At 41.8% G+C, this 20,686-nt stretch overlaps 1 protein-coding gene and 1 non-coding gene across 4 annotated transcripts in view; both read right to left on the bottom strand.

The window, feature by feature from the left end:
- The window catches only part of DOCK5 (dedicator of cytokinesis 5), a 219,585-nt gene that overhangs the window by 99,126 nt on the left and 99,773 nt on the right, over positions 1 to 20,686 (bottom strand). The window contains exons 6-13 of one of the 3 annotated variants that reach the window (XM_032288556.1): positions 20,365 to 20,513; positions 15,538 to 15,673; positions 13,312 to 13,469; positions 11,742 to 11,823; positions 9,733 to 9,862; positions 7,896 to 7,968; positions 3,544 to 3,686; positions 166 to 291 (exon numbers count right to left, since the gene is read on the bottom strand). In XM_032288556.1, coding sequence (XP_032144447.1) covers positions 166 to 291; positions 3,544 to 3,686; positions 7,896 to 7,968; positions 9,733 to 9,862; positions 11,742 to 11,823; positions 13,312 to 13,469; positions 15,538 to 15,673; positions 20,365 to 20,513 — 997 coding nt within the window. Of the gene's footprint in view, positions 1 to 165; positions 292 to 3,543; positions 3,687 to 7,895; positions 7,969 to 9,732; positions 9,863 to 11,741; positions 11,824 to 13,311; positions 13,470 to 15,537; positions 15,765 to 20,364; positions 20,514 to 20,686 lie in introns of those variants that run through there. The other 2 variants (XM_032288557.1, XM_032288558.1) reach the window with 2 other exon arrangements.
- Positions 2,859 to 2,974, bottom strand: LOC116558542. Its single transcript, XR_004272049.1, has one exon. It is a non-coding gene; the product is annotated as a U5 spliceosomal RNA (small nuclear RNA).

Below are 20,686 nucleotides of genomic sequence, written 5' to 3'. Positions count from 1 at the left end.
GGCTGAGGCAGGGGGAACTGCCTGAACCCAGGAGCTGGAGGTTGCGGTGAGCCGAGATCACACCACTGCACTCCAGCCTGAGCAACAGAGCAAGACTCCAGAAAAGAAAAGAAGTAATGGCTGCAGGGGAGGAAGCAAAACAGGTGAGTCATGCAAAGTGCTTACCTGGCAGTATGATTTCAGGAAAGCCCATCTTCCGGGCGATTGCTGTTGATCTATCAACCAAGTGTGAAAAATTCTTCTGAACCTGTCTGAGGTCACCTGGCAATAGCTTCAAGGATACCCAAAGTCCTTTAAAGAAATAAAAGATAAACTTTTAGTTCTCTATATAATCTATATAACACACGCATAACCAGTGAAAAGAACATCTGAGTTGTATAGTCACAACCAACTACCTTACTATACAGATAAAAATTCTCCCCCAGTTAACTTGTAATTTTAATCACACTTCCACAACAGGACCTTTTGAAAATGTGACAGAGATGTGAACAGATGCTAAATTTAGGGGAAAAAATGGTAAAGAAGCCCCTACCAGATACCAGAATATATTGTAAAGCTACAATAATTTGTGATACTAGTGGTAAATATGATATATACATAAAACAATGAAATACTATAATACACAGCAATTTAATATATGGCAAAAAAGGCATAACGAATCATGAAAAAAAAAATCCAATCATTACATGAATATTCTGGGACTATTTTCTTGTTACTTAAGAAAATTTAATTTATCATCTTGTATTATCATTTAAAAAAATTCCCAATAATGAATTAAACAGAAAAAAGAGGCAGAACATTTAAAAAAAAAAAGTATATAGTTATTAAAACTCTAAGAAGAAAAGAAGAACCCACTTTCCTTTCTTTCTTTTTTTTTTTTTTTTTTTCCTGAGAGAGAGTCTCACTCTGTTGCCCAGGCTGGAGTGTGGTGGTGCCATCTCAGCTCACTGCAACCTCTGCCTCCAGAGTTCAAACAATTCTAATGCCTCAGCCTCCGCAGTAGCTGGGATTGCAGGTGTGTGCCATCACACCAGCTAATTTTTGTATTTTTCTTTTTTTAGTAAAGATGGAGTTTCACCATGTTGGCCAGGCTGGTCTCGAACTCCTAACCTCAAGCAATCTGCCTCCCTCAGCCTCCCAAAGTGTTGGGATTACAGGTGTGAGCCACCATACCCAGCCCTAATGATTTTTAAAAATCAATTCACAACATAACCAAGAGTACAGTAAGATAAACACTCGAACACAACAGAAATCTATGGCAAGTGATTTGGCATATGTCTATCTCCAGGTGTAGGCTTATGCCCAGCATGTGACCCAGAAATCCAACTTCCGGGAATTTTCTTGGGGAGATAGACTCAAACATGGAAAAGACTTCATGTATAAAGATAGTCAGAGCAGAGTTTTTTATATTTGCAATGATGACAAATTAAGAAGCACGTAAGTGTTTATCTAGGAGAGTCCCTTTTCTTAAATCTAAACACTGGAATACTATGCAGTCATAAAAATATTCATGAAGAGCATAAAAACATTTGAAAAGCACTTGTTAGGAATGAAGTATAGTACTTAGAAAAAAAGAAAGAAAAAAGAATGAAAAGTGCTTGTTTTGTTGTTAGGCAGCAAGAACGGAAATGACTTTTCTTTTTCAGTTTTGTTAAATAAATTATACATACATGGTAATCTGTTTAGTATAAGGGTTTTCCACTGCAACTGAAATTATACTTAGTTAAGAGCTGTAAAAAAACAGAAATAGGGTGCGTGTGGTGGCTCACACCTGTAATCTCAGCACTTTGGGAGGCCGAGGAAAGCAGAACACTTCAGGTCAGGAGTTCGAGACCAGCCTGGCTAACATACTAAAACCCAGTATCTACTAAAAATACAAAAATTAGCCAGCTGTGGTGTCAGGTGCCTGTAATCCCAGCTACTTGGGAGGCTGAGGCAGGGGAATCACTTGAGCCCAGGAGGCAGAGGTTACAGTGAGCCAGGATTGAGACACTGCACTCCAGCCTAGGAGACAGAGTGAGACGCCATCTCAAAAAAATAAAAAATTAAAAAAAAATTAGTTACTTGTTTTCAGATTATTTATTGATTCCTTGCTTGTCTTTCCTACACAGGGTAATTGCAAATACATCAGAAACTAAATATAATGAAAATCATATGTTTTCTGATTGCTTCCATTTTGGAAGACAGTTATACAGTAGTGAAAAAAAGTCATTGAGTCTCTATGTATTTTTGATATGTACAGGCTGATTCAGTCTCTACTGATTTTTGATACAGGAGTTAAGAAATTATTTAGGCAAATAGTGAGGGTAAAGAAATCCTCAGTAAGATTTTCCTTTTAATGAAAAGCAGCCCCCAAATAATTTTCTTTTCCTGCAAAATCAGGCTGCAGACATGGACAAGCAAGCTGGAAGTTTGCACGGGTAAATGTCAGCCAACAGGAAAAGGCTACCTGGAGCTAGACATGTCCAATATGGAGGCTCCATTTTCCCTTCTCTTTGCCAGCCAAATGTACAGTAAGAAGCAGACAACATGGCGCCAGCCAGATGGAAAGCCCATTTGTATAAGATTAGGGTGGGGTGACCAGCCTTCCCTGCGTGCTGTATACATGTCATACCTGGTCCAAACAATCTGTGGGCCCTACATAAATCAGACACACCTTCTCAAGCCTGCCTATAAAATCCAAAAGGCCCTATCTCTCACGAGAGAGAGAGAGAGCTGTTCTCCTTTCTCTTTCTTTTGCCTATTAAACCTCTGCTCCTAAACTCACTCTGTCTGTGTGTCCATATCCTTAATTTTCATGGCATAAGATAACAAACCCCAGACAGCAACACTGCTTAATTTTTTAAAACTAATTTTATAACCTCTGCAAACACAAGGCCTTAAAAAATTGGTTAAAGCTCAGAGTAGTTCCTCTCCACGGAAATCTTTAGTAAAAGGTGAAAGATTTATGAAATATTAAGGAAAATCAAAGTATTCAATCTTCAACATTATACAAATATGGCCACCATCTTGATATTTGATTCTTAAAACTGTTTTGATTCAAAATGCAGAACTTCTCTTGGTTAAAACACTCCATCAACAGAACATGTTAAGGAGGTGCCAATATAGTGAGACTCCATCTCTACAAAAAAAAATTAAAAATTAGCTAAGCATGGTGGTGCATGCCTGTAGTCCTAGCTACATGGGAGGCTGAGGTAGGAGGACTGCTTGAACCCAGGAAGTGGAGGCTGCTGTGAGCCAAGATCATGCAATTGTACTCCAGCCTGGGTGACAGCATGAGACCATCTCAAAAAGAAATTACTCATGGGATAAAACTTTGTTCCACAGAATTCACAAAATACAACCGTGATCAAAGTCACTGCTGGGTGCATCTCAGGCAGTTCAGTATTAAAAGCCTGTGGTAGGAAGCTGAGGAGGACGGTCCCCAGAGGAGGCTGCTTTGTATCAAAGAACGATAATAAAGGGCAGGAGTCCAAAGACCCAGCTGTGAATGTCCCCCACCCTCAGCAGAGTCCCTCCCAGCTCTGGCACTGGACTGGATACCTTGCCCCTTGTGATTCACTTCCTTTGCTGCAATCACTTTATTCAAGACTGAAGTGAGTGGCTCATTCTCCCCAATCACGTGTGATGTTATCAAGGGCGACATGATGATCTGCCTCTGGCGGATGTAGGTTTCCATCGCAATTCTTGGGAAAGAGAAATAAGAGATAAGGTGGGAGGGGAAGAAAGGAAGTCTCTGCAGCACAACCTCAGATAACAGTGCGTCTTATGAGAATGATTTGGAAATATCACCACTAACTACACCTATCTTTCTATCCTTCCTTTATTTTTCCATTGACAGTCTATCTTAAATACTAAATTCACCTTGGAAATGACTTGAGGCAAAGAGAGAGAGAGGAAAAAAAACCCCAAGAATACTCGAAACTGGTGATCAAAGGTTAGCAACTAAAATCAGAGGCAACGCTCCAGGCTCTTTCAGAAGCAGAAGAGGCTCCTGCAATAGAATTGAAGACAGACCACCCACGGAAAGGGCAGGAGCCCTGGTCTCCAGGTCTACTTCTACTTGAGTGAGCTCTGCAAGAATCTCCCTTTGGGCCTCAGTTTCTTCATCTGTAAGAGATGGGCTGAGATCCCCTGCCTGCTAAGGCTCTTGTCTAGTGTCAGCCCCCCATGTACGAGCGCAGTGTGTACGCCTGGTGTCTGGTAGAGGCTCTCAGATTTCCATGTGATGACAAGCTAGATCTTGGCATGGGTGCTGCCAACCAAGCTCCACTTGAGGGATCCTATCAGGCTGCGGCTCGTAAAGGCTGATCAAAGCAGCAAACACAGCCCCATTCTACTGAGGGCAGAAGCACTATCAGCAACTGCACATCAGCCTGGTGCAGGACAACAGTCTCCTGTCTTCTCTCCCCACTGCATGTAGGCCAGTTTTCTCTGCAGGGTTCCCTGTATCCTGACAATAAGACACACTGCCATACGTGACTGGCAAATGGGATTCCTATAGTCGTGAGTTTCTGTTTTTTACACATGACTTTTGATAAATGGACTCGCAAGATACACATACAAAACTCTCCTACTGGAAAACACTGTAAAGTTTTTGAAGTAGGTTATGGCAGAACTTGCCATAAATCTTACGCGTTCAGTGCCAGAGGCTACAGTCTGCATAGTAAATACTTCACTGTGGCTGCTGGCTGCACAATGAGCGGCAATAACATTACGGCGGGGCTCATCAGGGACTCAAAGTGCAGATTACATGGTGAGGACAATCTCAGGACTAAGTACTGGGATATGGTTGCTGGAGGAAAGCTGGTTCAGAAATTAAGCAGGAAGCACATCACCACCAGCAAATATACAGATGACTGTTTCAGACACCTTTCAAATCCATGAGTGCAACTCCTTTTACGTACATATACACATACATATAATCTTAAATGTAAACATAACACATTTATAGTACTATTATATATTTGGTACATTTATATTTATGATTATATATATTTATGTTTATTCAATATACAGTCATATGCCTAACAATGTTTCAGTTAATGACAGACTGCATAAATGACTATGGTCCCATAAGAGTATAATGGAGCTGGTCAGGCGCAGTAGCTCACACCTGTAATCACAGCACTTTGGGAGGTCGAGGCAAGTGGATCACCTGAAGTCAGGAGTTTGACACCAGCCTGACCAACATGGTGAAACCCTGTGTCTATTAAAAATACAAACACTAGCCAGGTGTGGTAGCGCGTGCCTGGAATCTCAGCTACTCAGAAGGCTGAGGCGGAGAATCACTTGAACCCGGGAGGCGAGGTTGCAGTGAGCGGAGATCACGCCACTGCACTCCAGCCTGGACAACAAGAGGGAAACCCCATATCAAAATAAAAGGATTATAATGGAGGTGAAACGTTCCTATTGCCTAGTGATGTTATAGTTGTTTTAACATCTCAGCACAACTCACTATCTTTTCTATGTTTAAATATGTTTGAAGACACAAATACCATTGTGTTACAATTGCCTGCAGTATTCAGTACAGTAACATGCTGGACAGGTTTATAGTCTGGGAGCAATAGGCCATACCATACAGCCTAGGTGTGTAGCAGTCCATCCATTCCAGGTTTGTGTAAGTGCACTCTATGATGTTTACACAATGACAAGACAGCCTACTGACACGTTTCTCAGAATGTATCCCTGCCATTAAGTGAAGCATGATTGTATTTTATGTAACATATTATATTTAATATATTTATAAATTTAATTATATTAACTTTGTGTTAAACTTAATATATTTATTAACTATACTTATTTAAACATATTTATATATTATACAATACATATTTACATAGGTGTGTGCATATAGTGTTTTATATTACACACAAAACAAAACAAGAGCAGTATTCATGGAGATGAAAGTCATCACATAATATTAGCACTGTGCTACAGAAAACATTTGTCTCATTTTGGTAGGTCAATATATAGGTGGTAGCATACATGGTAAGTGCATTTTATTTTTTAAATTATTTTATCTATTTTTACTTTATATTTTATTTTATCTGAGGCAGGGTATGGCTCTGTCACCCAGGATGGAGTACAATGGCCATATTTTAAAACTCATAGCAGCCTCTGGATAAAAGAGAGAAGTACTGCTTAGCATGAGCTATTTCCACTATTATGCTTAGAAACTGGTCCAAATGTACAGATTTCACATTGAAAAATTAGTATTTTTATATTTTATATATTGAATATAATACATATTTTTGTATAAAAAATAGACAACAGGAAAACAGAAACAGGAGCGAAATCACCAAGAGTTACACCAACAGAAATAATCACTGCTAATCATGGAGTACATTTTTTGAAATATCTAAATTTTAAGGCTGTTAATGCATTGTTACAGTTTATATTCCTATAAGTAATGTATGTCTCCTTATATCTAACCAAATACTAAAACTTGGTCAAGATCAAAACTAAACCTTGATGTTTCAATTTGCATTTTACTCATCCTCAATAAATGTACACCATTTCTCTCTCTCTCTCTCTCTGTGTGTGTGTGTGTGTGTGTGTGTGTGTGTGTGTGTGTTTGTATTCCCCTTTAGGTCCCTATTGAGTTCTATTAATTCTCCACATATTACAACTACTCATCCTTTCTCATACACATTGCAAAGATTGCATTGATTTTTTTCTATGCATAAGTTCTTTACAATTTTTGGATGGTTAAACCTATCAATTTTTCTTTTTTGGTTGAATCTTGAAAATGGCCCTCCCATTACCGGCCTATAAAACTTCTATTTTCTTGTTAATATTTTAAGATTCTAGCTCTTACAGTTATATGTTTAACCATCCAAAATTTAGATTGGCATTAAGTTATGAGACTGGAATTTAACTTAGGGATCTTAAACGGCTAGCTAATGTTCTCTAAACATATTTTTTTTTTTTTGGCATAAAGTATCTCTCTCCACTAATTTGTGATATCATTAGTAAAAAATGATATATTAACTCAAATATATGATTCTGGTTGGTTTCTGGAGTTCTCAGTTTGTTCTACTTGTCTGCAGTGGCAGCTCCAAGTGAGCAGAGATGACGCCCTCTGACTAGCACGATGGCCCCTGGTGAGAGCTGGTCCCGGCTGTGCTCTCGGCCTTTGCTAGGCCTTTACCGCCTGTGCAGGTGCTTGAGCAGGTCACGACATACACATCTGCACTTCTTCAGAGTGACAAGGCTTGCTCCCAACAGCTCCCCAGTGGCCTACCCATGGCTCCAGCTCCTGCAGCTCACTATGGAGGGCCTCAGTAAAGCTCTGCAGGGATCCTTTCACACAGTCCCGGGCTGGCTTTCCCCCGACATGGAGGAACACTGGCCCACGGGTGAGTCAGCCCTTCGCTCTCTCATTTCCTCAATCCTTGCTACAGACAGTGTGGCCCTCAGACCAGCTGCATCAGCATCACCTGGGAGCTTGTCAGGGGCAGAATTCCCCTGCAGCCTAACAAGCTTCCCCAATTCATATGCATGACACAGTCTGAGAAGCCCTGTGCTATCCCACGTGATTCCGAGTATTCCATGATGCCTGTTTCATGCAACAGACTCCACAGATACTTCAGCATTTCTGACGTAAAGACAGTACCACTCTCTGCATTCCAGGGCAGACGGACATTTGCCCTTTTCATATTCCTTTGGTCCTCTCTATAGAATCAGGAAAGTTCAGGTTACCCTCTTCCATGGGAGTCCAACATCAAGGACTTTGAATAAAGTCTTCTGTCCAGCTCCTATCTGACAATCTTTCAGCTTAGAATCTTTTCTTTTCTCAGAAAATGATTTCTAGTACCTGTTTCTGTGTTAACACATGATTGAATGGCTAATCCAGGTCTCAAGTCACCTGGGATACATGCCAAAGTACTTACTGCTGAAAGGGAATAAAATGCTGCTTTTCTTCATCATCCACCTTCCCATGTATGATATCAGTAATATCCATCACTAGGAAAAAGATAAACTTCATTAAAGAAACTAATTGCTTCATGCCTCAGTAAGTTACTAAGGAAAAGGACAGTATCAGCAAACATAAAATGCTAGAGGAAGAAAGGTAACAAGCAGGGACTTTTCAAAAAAAATTCTTTACCAATGATGATTTCCAGTGTACCCAGCCCAGCAAAAGAGCAACTCATGAGATGCTGAGGGTCTGGGTTTTACTGGATCAATTTTGCAGATTACCCACTTTCAAACTCTACAAGATCAAATTGCTAAATTCTTTCTTTTTTTTTTTTTTTTTTGAGACGGAGTCTAGCTCTTTTGCCCAGGTTGGAGTGCAGTGGCATGATATTGGCTCACTGCAACCTCTACATCCCCTGTTCAAGCAATTCTTCTGCCTCAGCCTCCCAAGTAGCCGGGACTACTACAGGTGCATGCCACCATGCTCAGCTAACTTTTGTATGTTTTGTAGTATAGACAGGGTTTCAACCGTGTTAGCCAGGCTGGTCTTAAACTCCTGACCTCAGGTGATTCACGTGCCTCGGCCTCCCGAAGTGCTGGGATTACAAGCATGAGCCATACAAACTTAGCCTGAGTTGCTAAGCTCCTGAGAAATTTAACATCAGGTTACTTTTTAGTAAGTCTGGAACAAGGGTCCAGTAGCAGAATTACATTTCCTTGATCATTTGCAATCTATGAGCAGCCAAAATGTCAATGTAAGGCCCAAAACGCATTTCCTCAATTGAACAAACTGTAGAGGCAGGTTCTGGGGTTTGATGTAAGCCAAGAAGCCTCTTGGAAAGAATTCAGAAACAAACACAACATAGTCTTGAAAGAGTAAATTTCCTAGACAGGCAAAACACTTCCCAGAGAGTATTTCATCCCACTGAAATCACAGACTTCAGCAGATGGAGACAGGGAGGATTCTGATAGTCACAACTGAGGTTCTACTGTGTATAAGACACAGTGTTGGTCACTAAAGGAGAAAGCAAAGAGTGTGGGCCAGGTTGGGACACAGAGCCCACGGAAAAAACCTGGCAGTGCCAGGCATTGTCTGATACTGATGATGACAACGTGATCCATCTCTCACTATTTCTTCCCGTCCTCCTTCCTCCTTCCCTGCCTCTCTCTATTTTCAAAATTGTAGCAAAACACACATAACATAAAATTTACCATCTAGCCTATTTTAAAGTATACAGTTCAGTGGTATTAAGTGTATTCACACTGTTGTGCAAACATCCACACCTTCCATCTCTAGAGCCTTTTCATTTTCATCTTCTCAGATGGAAACTCCATACCCATTGAACACTAACTCCCATTCCCCCTCTCCAGCCCTTGGCACTCATTATTCTATGCTGTTTTTGACTACTCTAGGTGCCTCATATAAGCGTGATAATACAATATTTGTCCTCTTGTGTCTGGCTTATATATTTAGTGCAAAGTCCTCAAGGTTCATCCACATTTTATGTAGCATGTGTCATAACTCCCTTCCTGTTTAAGGTGAGTATTACTCCGTTGTACATACACACCACATTTTCTTTGCCCATTTATGCACTGATGGACACCTGAGTTACTTCCACCTTTCCCCTATTTGTGAATAAGACTGCTACAAACTTGGATGTACAATTATCTCCTCCAGATCTTGCTTTCGATTCTTTTGAAGTGGGGCTGCTGGATCATTTGCTAGTTCCACGTTTCATTTTTTGAGCAATCGCCATACTATTCTCCACAGGACTGCGCTATTTCACATTTGTCTTTAGGTCTCTCTCGTACCTGCCACTCCAAAAGGTCTTCGGAGTCCGCAGGTGTGCTTCTTGCCTTCCTTCAGCTCCATGTGGCCGACACGGACAATCTGGCACACGAGGCTGACGCGGGGCCGGATGAGGTCCATGCTGCTGAGGTCCTAAAGGGGCAGAGAAAGTGTGAGAGGAGGTGCAGCTGGGCCACTCTGTCACCCGTGTCTCTCTTATCTTTACCCTCTGCAATAAAATACTGTTCAGACCTTATTTCTCAATGCTGAAATACCAGAAAGACTCTCTTCTTCCCCATCTCCCTCCAAGAGCACTTATGGCCTCAGAGAACATGACTTTGTGCTTATAAACAAGGGCCTTTTTGTTCCCCAGTTCCTACTCCAAATTTACAAATTAGATCACAATCCATCGGAAGTCTCCGGATCATCAGGTTAAGCAGGGTACTGAAAAACCAGGGCCCTCATCATTGCGACTGTACATCCTTCCTGGACAAATCTCAGCATAAGACGCACTACAACTTCAAATGAAATAAAAACCTGTGTGACACTGACATTTACTGGGTATCCACATAAGTCTGTGACATTTCATTTTCTCTTCAAAACAAGCCCGTGAGGCAACTATAAGACAGGCACTGCTTTATGGTATTATTCGCCTGATTTATGAGAGGTCTCCATTGAAAGCTTATCCGTGTACATAGAATCATGACAGATGTGCCGATTAAACATGCATTTCTCTTGTAGCTAGGGCTCTACATTTGTTTGTATCATTTCATTGTTTTTTTCCTTTTTTTTTTTTTTTTTTTTTAGATGGAGTTTCACTCTTGTTACCCAGGCTGGAGTGCAATGGCGCGATCTCGGCTCACCGCAACCTCCGCCTCCCGGGTTCAGGCAATTCTCCTGCCCCAGCCTCCTGAGTTGCTGGGATTACAGGCACGCGCCACCACGCCCAGCTAATTTTTTGTATTTTTAGTAGAGATGGGGTTTCACCATGTTGACCAGGATGGTCTCGATCTCTTGACCTCGTGATCCACCCGCCTCGGCCTCCCACAGTGCTGGGATTAGACATGAGCCAAAGCACCCGACCATTATTTGTATTCCTAAGGATGGGTGAGTAAACCCAGGCATGAGCTGATATCTCTCATTCAATTCAACGTCACAAAACAATATAATCACATCTCAAATTGGTTATATGAAACAGTTGCCCAAGGCCTCTTTACTGAAGCAAGAATCACTTTTAAAATACTCATTCCAAATCCAGCCCCTGTAATTTAGTTAACTCAGGTCTCCAAGATAGGAATATACATCAGTGATAACATGCACCCTGCATTTCTGCTCTAGGTTCTGCAAGGCTTCTGTGAATAGAAAAATAAAGACTCCAGGCGAATGGTTACATATATTGTGTCACATTCATAGAGTAGTCTCCCCTTATCTGTGATGAATATGTTCTGAATTCCCCCGGTGGATACCTGAAACCAAAGACAGGACCAAACTCTATATGTGCTGTTTTCTCCTATACATACGTGATTATAGTTTTACCTTTTCACTTAAAGGAAGCACTTGGTGCTTGTCTTTGGCATATCCAAACCGCCAGCATCACTCCTCTTGTACTTTACTTTGAGGTCATTTTCTCTTTTTGTACTTTTTTAGTAGAAACAGAGTTTTACCATGTTGCCCAGACTAGTCTCGAACTCCTAGGCTAAAGTGATCCTCCCACCTCAGCCTCCCAAAGTGCTAGGATTAAAGGCGTGAGCCCCTATGCCTGAATTGATTATTGTTTATTATCTGTCTTACCCATCAGGACAAAAGCTGCTTTTTTCCCCTGACTTTTCATGGATGTGTCTCAAGTGTCTAAATCAGTGTGTGGCATCTAACATGTGCTCAGTAAGTACATGTTGAATAAACGGGTGGATTATTCCTTCTAGGGGGATTGATGATTTTTCATCTTTTCATTTTGTATGTCTTCCACATATTCATTATGTGAATCTGCTCATACCATAAACAATGAGAATGACTGAACAGAGGGAGGACTTACAGTAAACACTGCTTGGAGGTTATTGAGCTTCTCTATTTCCTTGGGCATCCCGTTACTGCCCCAACGAATTAGATAGTTCTCACTGGCAAAGGAAAAAAAATTACTCTTAATGAGAGGCTAACTGGGGCTGGAGGCGAGGCTGCCCTTAGTACAGACTTACAAGGGAAGGAGGAAGGGCCAGAAATGCTCAGTGAAATTCAACAGGCCAATGTGAAGAGAGCTGAGTTAGGAACTGAGCCCACACAGATGACCACTGTTGGTGTCCCGGCATTAGAGAAGCGTCCTTGCTGTGGCTCTGCAAGGCATGCCCCATACAGGTACAGGACACGCCCTGCTCCCGATGGGCAAAGACACCATAGAGCTTATGGGATGCTACTGTCTGGGTCATCCTTCCATCTAAAAATCTTTGAATAAAAGTTTCAGCTTTGCTGAATTAAGAATTTAATTTTAGGCTGGCATGGGGGCTTATGCCTATAATCCCAGCACTTTGGGAGGCTGAGGCAGGTGGATCACCTGAGGTCAGGAGTTCAAGATCAGCCTGGCCAACATGGAGAAACCCTGTCTCTACTAAAAATACAAAAATTGGTTGGGTGTGGTGGCAGGTGCCTATAATCCCAGCTACTCGGGAGGCTGAGGCAGGAGAATTGCCAACCCGGGAGGCAGAGGTTGCAGTGAGCCGAGATTGCGCCATTGCATTCCAGCTTGGGTGACAAGAGCGAAACTCTGTCTCAAAAAATAAAAAATTTATAAATAAGAATTTAATTTTGTAACATTGATTCCAAATCTATCCCCTGTAATCCACATTAAGACATTAAAAAATTATTTTTTGAAATAAATTGTCAGCAATTACTTTTAACTATCTTCTCAAAAATAAATTCTCCATTTTCCTAGCTGCTAAACAGTAGTACTACTCTAGGGCTGAATAATTCCCATTCCTTAGAGTCTTAAAAAAAAGTTTTTTGAATAGACATGATTTTCTTAGGGCAGTTGTGGCTCTGCAGAAAAGTTGAGCTGAAAACAGAGTCTCATAACATATTCTCTCCCCTCAGACACAACCTCCTTTGCTATCGACATTCCCTCGACCAGAGCGGTAACATTAGCTCAAACTGATGAAGCTGCATTGACTCATCATTTACGCAAAGTCCACAGTTTACATAAGGGTTCCCTCTTGGTGTTGCGCATTCTGTGCATTTAGACAAATTCATAATGACATGCATCCACCACTATAGCATCATGCAGAATAGTTCCGTTGCTCTACAGACCCTCTGTGCTCTGCCTGTTCATCCCTCTCTCACCCTCCCATGCAGCCTTTTGAATACTTTGGATCTCCAAGTCCTAATGAGATTTATGTGATCTCTAAACCCCTGGGAGTAGACAAGCTGGCCACAATGTGCCAGTAGTGACATATGAAGGCTTCTTAGCCCAAAGGATTTTACATCCTACTACTTAGAAATCTTCCCCACTTCCCTATTTTCTCTTCTCCAATCTGGCAGAGAGCTGCCCAGGTGGGAATCAGGGGAAGGCTGGGTATCTTTGCCAGGTCAACAGCAGGGATCTGGGTCTCTGCTACCTGATAAAAGTGGACTGGTCTGGGTCATAGAGGGCCATAAACAACTCTGCATCTTCCCCGATGTTGCAGACGAAGTTCTTGAAGTTCACATAGAGGCCATAAGTGTGGATAGAACTGAAGATGGACTGGCCCCTCAAGTCGAGGTTCTGCAGGATTGACTAAATGAAGAGGGAAGAGAAAAAAACATCTTGGTTTCAGCAAATGGGAAATGTTGGCAAAAAATAAATAAATAAATATATATAATGTATGTATAATATATAAAAATAAATAAAAATAAATAAATAAATAAATTATATATATATATATATTTTGCCTGCAAATGGCAGACAAAGGCTGGGCACAGTGGCTCATTCCTGTAATCCCAGTGCTCTTGGAGGCCTAGGAGTTTGAGACCAGCCTGGGCAACACAGCAAGCCTCTGTCTCTACAAAAACTTAAAACAATAATTAGCTATGCCTGTAGCCCCAGCTACCTGGGAGCCCAGGAGGCTACAGTGAGTTAGCTATGATGGAGTCACTAAACTCCATCCTGGGCAACAAAGTGAGACCCTGTCTCAATCAATCCCTTGATTAATCAATAAATAACAAGGAAAAAAACACAGTCAAATAACACCTAAAAGGGAGTGTATTTGCTGAGAATAAGTGCATGTAAGCAGACAAATGCAATGAGCAAAATATAATCATTATAATTTTAATAACCAAGACTGTCCTGTTCAGGGCCTTGCACCCAAGACATTCAAAAACTGCTGTCGAAAGGGGGTAATTCCAGAGATTTGGTAGCTCCCAGAAGTGCCTGTCTTACACAGCAGCTTCTGAATGAAGCTCAAAAGCAAAAACACGATCCACTATCCTGGACACAGAAGTAACTCTCATTCAAAACAAAACATTCCACTGGAAAGCCTTTACTTTCAGGCGTGGTTTGCCATTGAGGCCTGGATTCAGAACACAAATATTATCATGACTGTGCAAAAGAAGTAAACACCACAAACCAACAAACCAAAGAAACCGACACAAATCTTTATTCATCAAAACAGAAAGACTGGGAGAAAAACATATACAAAATGTCACTATGTTTGGGTATGAGAAATCAAAATATGAGTAACAGGGTTTTTGTTGTTGTTTTCAAGAGGCACAGAGTCTTGCTTTGTTGCCCGAGCTGGAGTGCAGTGGTATGATCATAGTTCACTACAGCCTCAAATTTCTGGCTTCAAGCAATCCACCTGCCTCAGCCTCCTGGGAAGCTAGGACTATAGTAATGCACCACCATGCCCAGCTAATTAAAAACAATTTTTTTGTTGTTCAAATGGGATCTTGCTTATGTTGCCCAGTTGGTCTTGAACTCTTGGCCTCAAATGATCCTCCCACCTCAGCCTTCCTAAGGGCTAGGATTATAGGCATGCCCCATCATGCCTGGATTCTAATTTTTCTTTAATGTCCAGTTATTACTTTTGAAGTCTTTCAAACACTTTATTTAAAAATATTATTTATTTTAGTCTCGGTACAGTGGATCATACCTGTTATCCCAGCACTTCAGGAGGCTGAGGTGAGTGGACCACTTGAGGTCAGGAGTTCCAGACCAGCCTGACCAACATGGTGAAACCCCCTCTCTACTAAAAATATAAAAATTAGCTGGATGTGGTGGCAGGCGCCTGTAGTCCCAGCTACTTGGGAGGCTGAGGCAGGAGAACTGCTTGAACCCAGGAGGTGGAGGTTATAGTGAGCTGGTATCATGCCACTGCACTCCAGCCTGGGCGTAGTAAGACTCCGTCTCAAAAATGAATATGAAAATACAAAATAAAAATAAATAAATGTTATTTATTTTGGAAATTGCAATATATGCAATGACTGCAGGAGATTACATATTTTAAAAAGTCTCTCTCCCACTCAGTTTTCCTTCCCAGAAGCATCCATTAATAATGATTTATTTCTTGTCTCTTATTTCAGAGTTAGTCTATATATATGCAAGCATAGATTTATATACTTTTTTTGAAACACTAATAATAGCATTTTATATATACCACTCTGCATCCTTATCTTTTCATTTAATATGTATCTTTACAATCTTTCCATATCAGAACATACATATACCTGCCTCATCCTTTCTGCTATGCTTCCCTTTAAAAATGAGGACAAAACTCCAGAAGTAGTTTTGTTGTCAATGATTTCGCCGTCTTTCATTAAAAACCAATGCAAAAATGGGGCAGAATTTCACATGTGGGGAACTCTACCTTCTCTTCTTGGATCTTTTCCTCAATCCTTTTGGAGGCTACCTCATGGGCCTTGAAGAGGGCAATGGTGCTGGTTTTGTCGGGGTCTAGGATGTTCCCATTGTCATCTCGCACCACCAGGTCTAACCCCAGCATTCTGGAGAGAAAGGAGCAGTCAGCTGGTTCTCCTCACCAGGGGCAGACTTTTTACTGAAGAATCCTCGTCAAGGAGCCCAGGGGATCCATAGCTAGAAAGGGAGGTGCCGGACAAGCCCAGGGAAGCACAACTTACTGACCTTTCTCATTTCAGTTTATGCCACCTTTCCACATAACACCGCCACAAAACTCATGAGATGACGTTAGCCAAAGTTGTAGAAGGATATGCAACCATGGGCCAGAGACCCTCAAGAGAAAAGTAAAATCAGCGCTAATTCTGACTAAATTCCTCTGGCTAATGCTTCTTACCTGTAATCTTCTGTTACTATAAAAAGGAACTATGAAATGAAGTAAACATAGCACACAAAACTCAGATTCAACCTGTGTTTAATAAACTCTCCTTTGGCCAGGCGCTGTAGCTCACATCTGTAACCGCAGCACTTTGGGAGGCCGAGGTGGGTGGATCACTTGAGACCAGGAGTTCAAGACCAGCCTAGGCAACATGGTAAAATCCCGTCTCTGCTAAAATACAAAAATTAGCCAGGTGTGGTGACACATGCCTGTAGTCCCAACTACTTGTGGGGCTGAAGTGTGAGGATTGCTTGATCCCAGGAAGTTGAGGCTGCAATAAGCCAAGACTGCACCACTGCACTCCAGCCTTCGTGAGAAAGTAAGATCCTGTCTGAAACAACAGACACATACATACATACCTCCTATATACATTCCATATACATTGATTGATTATAACACCATGAGGTAGGGTGGAGGTAACTGTTATTATTTCCATTTTATGAGTAAAGAAACAGACGAAGTAGGTATGGTCTCGCTGTTTATTACATTGCTCTGAAGGACCAGTGAATAATCATTTGAGGGTTTGCCTTGATTTCCTTACTTAATGCAAGGTGGTCACAAAGGAGATGAGTGAAGTAAGTCCTGGCTTGTTGCTATCTCATGCCCAGAGCATGGGCTCTGGTGTCATTTAGACCAGGATTTGAATCTTGGCTTGAGTACTTGCCACCGCTATGACCTTGAAGAATTTACTTAATTCTGCAAAACTTTGGTTTCTTCATTTGTATATATTCCTTATCCTTCAAGGTAAGGAATTTTTTTTATTTTTTATTTTTTTTAGAGGCAGCCTTAAATTCCTGGGCTCAAGCAATCCCCCTGTCTTAGCCTTCCAAGTAGCTGGGACTACAAGAATACATCACCATGTTCAGCGAATTAAAAAAAAAAAATTGTAGAGATGGTGGTCTTGCTATGTTGTCCAGGATAGTCTTGAACTCCTGGCTTCAAGTGAGCCTCCCATCTTGGCCTTTCAAAGTGCTGGGATTACAGGCATAAACCATTGCACCTGGCCCTGTTGTGTTAATTTAATGAGATAATGCATGTAAAGCACCTAAAACAATATCTAGCATACAGTAAGCTCTCAGTTTAAGCATAAATGTTAGCTCTTGCTATGGTCTGGATCTGTGTCCCCACCCAAATCTCACATTCAATTATAACCCCCAATGCTGGAAGTAGAGCCTGATGGAAGGTGACTGGATCATGGGACTGGATCCTTTATGAATGGTTTAACACCATCCCTTTGGTACTGTTCTTATGACAGAGTTCTCACGAGATCTGGTTATTTAAAATTCTGTAGCCTGTCCCACCTCTTTCTCTCTTGCTCCTGCTCTAGCCATGTAAGACATGCCCACTTCCCTGATTGTAAGTTCCCTGAGGCCTCTGTACAGCCTGTAGAACCATCAACCAGTTAAACCTCTTTTCTTACAAATTACCCAGTTTCAGGTATTTCTTTATAGCAGTGTGAGAATGGACTAATACAGCCCTTATTGCAGCAACTGGTAGAAGCAAACACCTGGCTGTGTGTGAAGTTGGGGCCGTGCATGTGCTTGGGAACAGTAAGGGCCATATCGTGAGGGCAATCCCTTTCCTCAAGGCTTTTGTGCCCAATGTGTACACAGAAGTAGAAAAAATTTGCTTAGGCTCAAGACATTGAGGACTGTGGTGGAAACAGGATACTGCTATCCGAATACCCAGCATGCATTCCAGGCACCAAACAGCAAGACCGCTCAGCAATAAGCCTGAAATATGCCAAGTCTTTGGGAAGAAAGCAAAAATGCCTCCTTTCCCTCCTCCCTGTTCTACAGCAACTCCATCAACTGATTTGATCTGGCAGGTTCCTTTCCATGGCGGCCAGACCCACAGGCCACCCAGACTCATGAACAACGGCCATGCTGGCTGCTTGGAGAGTGGATCAGGAAGGCACTGACACAGAAGCTCCATTTCCTGAGCTAGTTTCAAGAGCTGGAACGGGAAGGCAGGCATGTTCTGCCTTTTATGGGGTGTGAACATCCTGTGTCAGAGATCACGGGACTTCCAGGCCAATGTCATGGCAAGACATCAAATGACAGACGTGTCCTATGCACAGTGGGGAGCTGCCTTATCCCACCTAATTGGCCTTTTATTTATTTATTTATTTATTTATTTATTTATTTATTTGAGACAGAGTCTTACTCTGTCACCAGAATGGAGTGCAATGGCACAATCTTGGCTCACTGCAACCTCCACCTCCCTGGTTCAAGTCATTCCTGTGCCTCAGCCTCCTGTGTAGCTGGGATTACAGGTGTACACCACCACATCTGGCTAATTTTTGTATTTTTAGAAGAGATGGGGTTTCATCATGCTGGCTAGCTTGGTCTCAAACTCCTGACTTCTGGTGATATGCCCACCTCAGCCTCCCAAACTGCTGGGATTACAGGCATAAGCAACCTCACCCAGTCTAATTGCCCTTTTAATAAGTCCTCTGACACCATACGCCTGGCAGTGTGGTCGCTGTTGGTATGGTCTTCTGGGTGGTCAAATAGTAGGTGAGGGAACTGTTAATTCGCTCTCTCTTTTTTTTTTTTTTTTTCTGTGACAGAGTCTCGCTCTATTGCCCAGGCTGGGGTGCAATAGTGCAATCTTAGCTCACTGCAACCTCTGCCTCTTGGGCTCAAGTGATTCTCCTGCCTCAGCCTCCCAAGTAGCTGGGACTAAAGGCATGCGCCGCCACATCTGCCTAATTTTTTTTTTGTATTTTTAGTAGAGATGGGGTTTCACTATTTTGGTCAGGCTGGTCTTGAACTCCTGACCTTGTGATCCGCCCACCTCGGCTTCCCAAAGTTCTGGGATTACAGTTGTGAATCACTGTGCCCAGCCCCTGGAACTGTTAATTCTTAACCCTAAGAAGGCAGCATTAGACATGGAGTCAAAAGTAGTGGGTTCAAATTTAACCTTTCCCATTTATTATCTATGTGACTAGGAAGTAAATCACTTAAACTCACTTGGTCTGTTTCTTTATCCATAAAATGGAAATAATAAAAGCCATCTCAACCCTCTGTTTTAAGATTATAATCAAGTAATGGATATGAAATGGGGGACATAGAAGGTGTTTCCTAATACCGGTTAAATCTGAATCTTGCATGTCATGTTCACTTCAGTTATTTCAGAATATAGTTGTCAGAGTCTATGACATTTAAATAAGTGGGATAATAATCTGCATTTTAATAGGTCTCTGAGGGATAGCCAAGAATTCTGAGATTGGAAATGTAGGGTAGAGGAGAAGGAAAAAGAAATGTAGGAAGGAAAAAAGAAATGCACACGTTGAAGAAATGTAGATAATGAAACTAAATTCCAAAAGAATCACCAATAACAGCTAATCAAGGAACCACTTCTGCCTTTTAAAAAATAGGTGGTCAGGAGGCAAAAATCCCAGGCCACCATCCATTTGGAAAAATGACTGAATTTCTCGTTTTCCTAAAGGTGATAGTATCTGGAGCCTACATATTGGCCTGAGTTAATCAGAAGATAATGAAGTGATTAACTCTGTAGAGGTGATTGCAGACAAGATCCACAGGCTACAAACATGTTACACCACTCCTGCAAGCCTGCTTTTCATGCACAGTAAACAATGGTCTCGGTCAGGAGGAGATAAAGAGAAAGAAAGAGAATGAGTCTGGTATTGATTTAAAATCCACTATTAGAATAAAAATAGATACAGTCCCAAGTATCTGAAAATGTCAACTTCAGATGCTTGGTCATTTTCAGTGTTTTTATTTTACTTTAGTTTTTGAGACAGGGTCTCACTCCGTTGCTCAGGCTGGAGCGCAGGGGTGCAATCATAGCTCACTGAAGCCTTGAACTTCCAGGCTCAAGTGATCCTCCCACCTTAGCCTCCCGAGTAGGTGAGACAACAGGTGTGTGTCACCAGACCCGCCTAATTTTCAAAAATTTATTGTAGAGATGGGGCCTCGCAATGTGGCCCTGGCTGGTCTCAAAATACTGGGCTCAAGCGATACTCAAGCAAAATCCTAGCAAAGTACTGGGATTACAGGTGTGAGCCTCTGTGCCCAGACAGGTTATTTGTTTTCGTTTTCTTTATTTGGAGTAGAGCAGCTTCAATCCAAGCCCCATCTTTCCTGGTCATCTGTCACCTCCATGGGATCAGAGATTCAACACAGGGCCTGGCCATGGAGGGGACTGTGACATCTTTTTCAATGAAATTAAATGTCTTCAAAGACAAAATGAGAGCAGTAAGCATGATTCTTTGGCAACTCTAAGATCAAAAGTCTACTGCAAACAGTGTCATTAGCGTGAATGGGCCCATTGTTTGCCAAGTTTTCAGTGAAAAGACATCCCTGGTTTGCCTACCGGTTCCCATGATCAATTTTGGCTGTGACTTTCTTCTTGAGCTCGGCCAGTTCATCCTTGGGGAGCGTCCCAGACAGGATCTGGGACCGCCACTCGATCAGGCTGTACGTCATCTGCTGCAGCTGGCGGAAGAGGGTGAGCTTGTTGTTCTAAGATGAGAAAACAAGATGGAGAAAAGATTCTTAAAAAAAGGTGTGAGAGATGATGGGAACATCCTTTGTTTATTTGTTTGTTTTTAACAGGAATGTCAGACAGAGGAGAGGGAACATCTTTTGGCCGATTCTTTTTTTGAGATGGAATCTTGCTCTGTTGCCCAAGCTAG

The sequence above is a fragment of the Sapajus apella genome, unplaced genomic scaffold, assembly GCF_009761245.1.
Source record: "Sapajus apella isolate SASKATOON/1434 unplaced genomic scaffold, GSC_monkey_1.0 scaffold21, whole genome shotgun sequence".
Taxonomy (NCBI): Eukaryota; Metazoa; Chordata; class Mammalia; order Primates; family Cebidae; genus Sapajus; species Sapajus apella.
The sequence above is the reverse complement of the archived record's forward strand: the minus strand, read 5'-3'. Positions and strand labels throughout refer to the sequence as shown.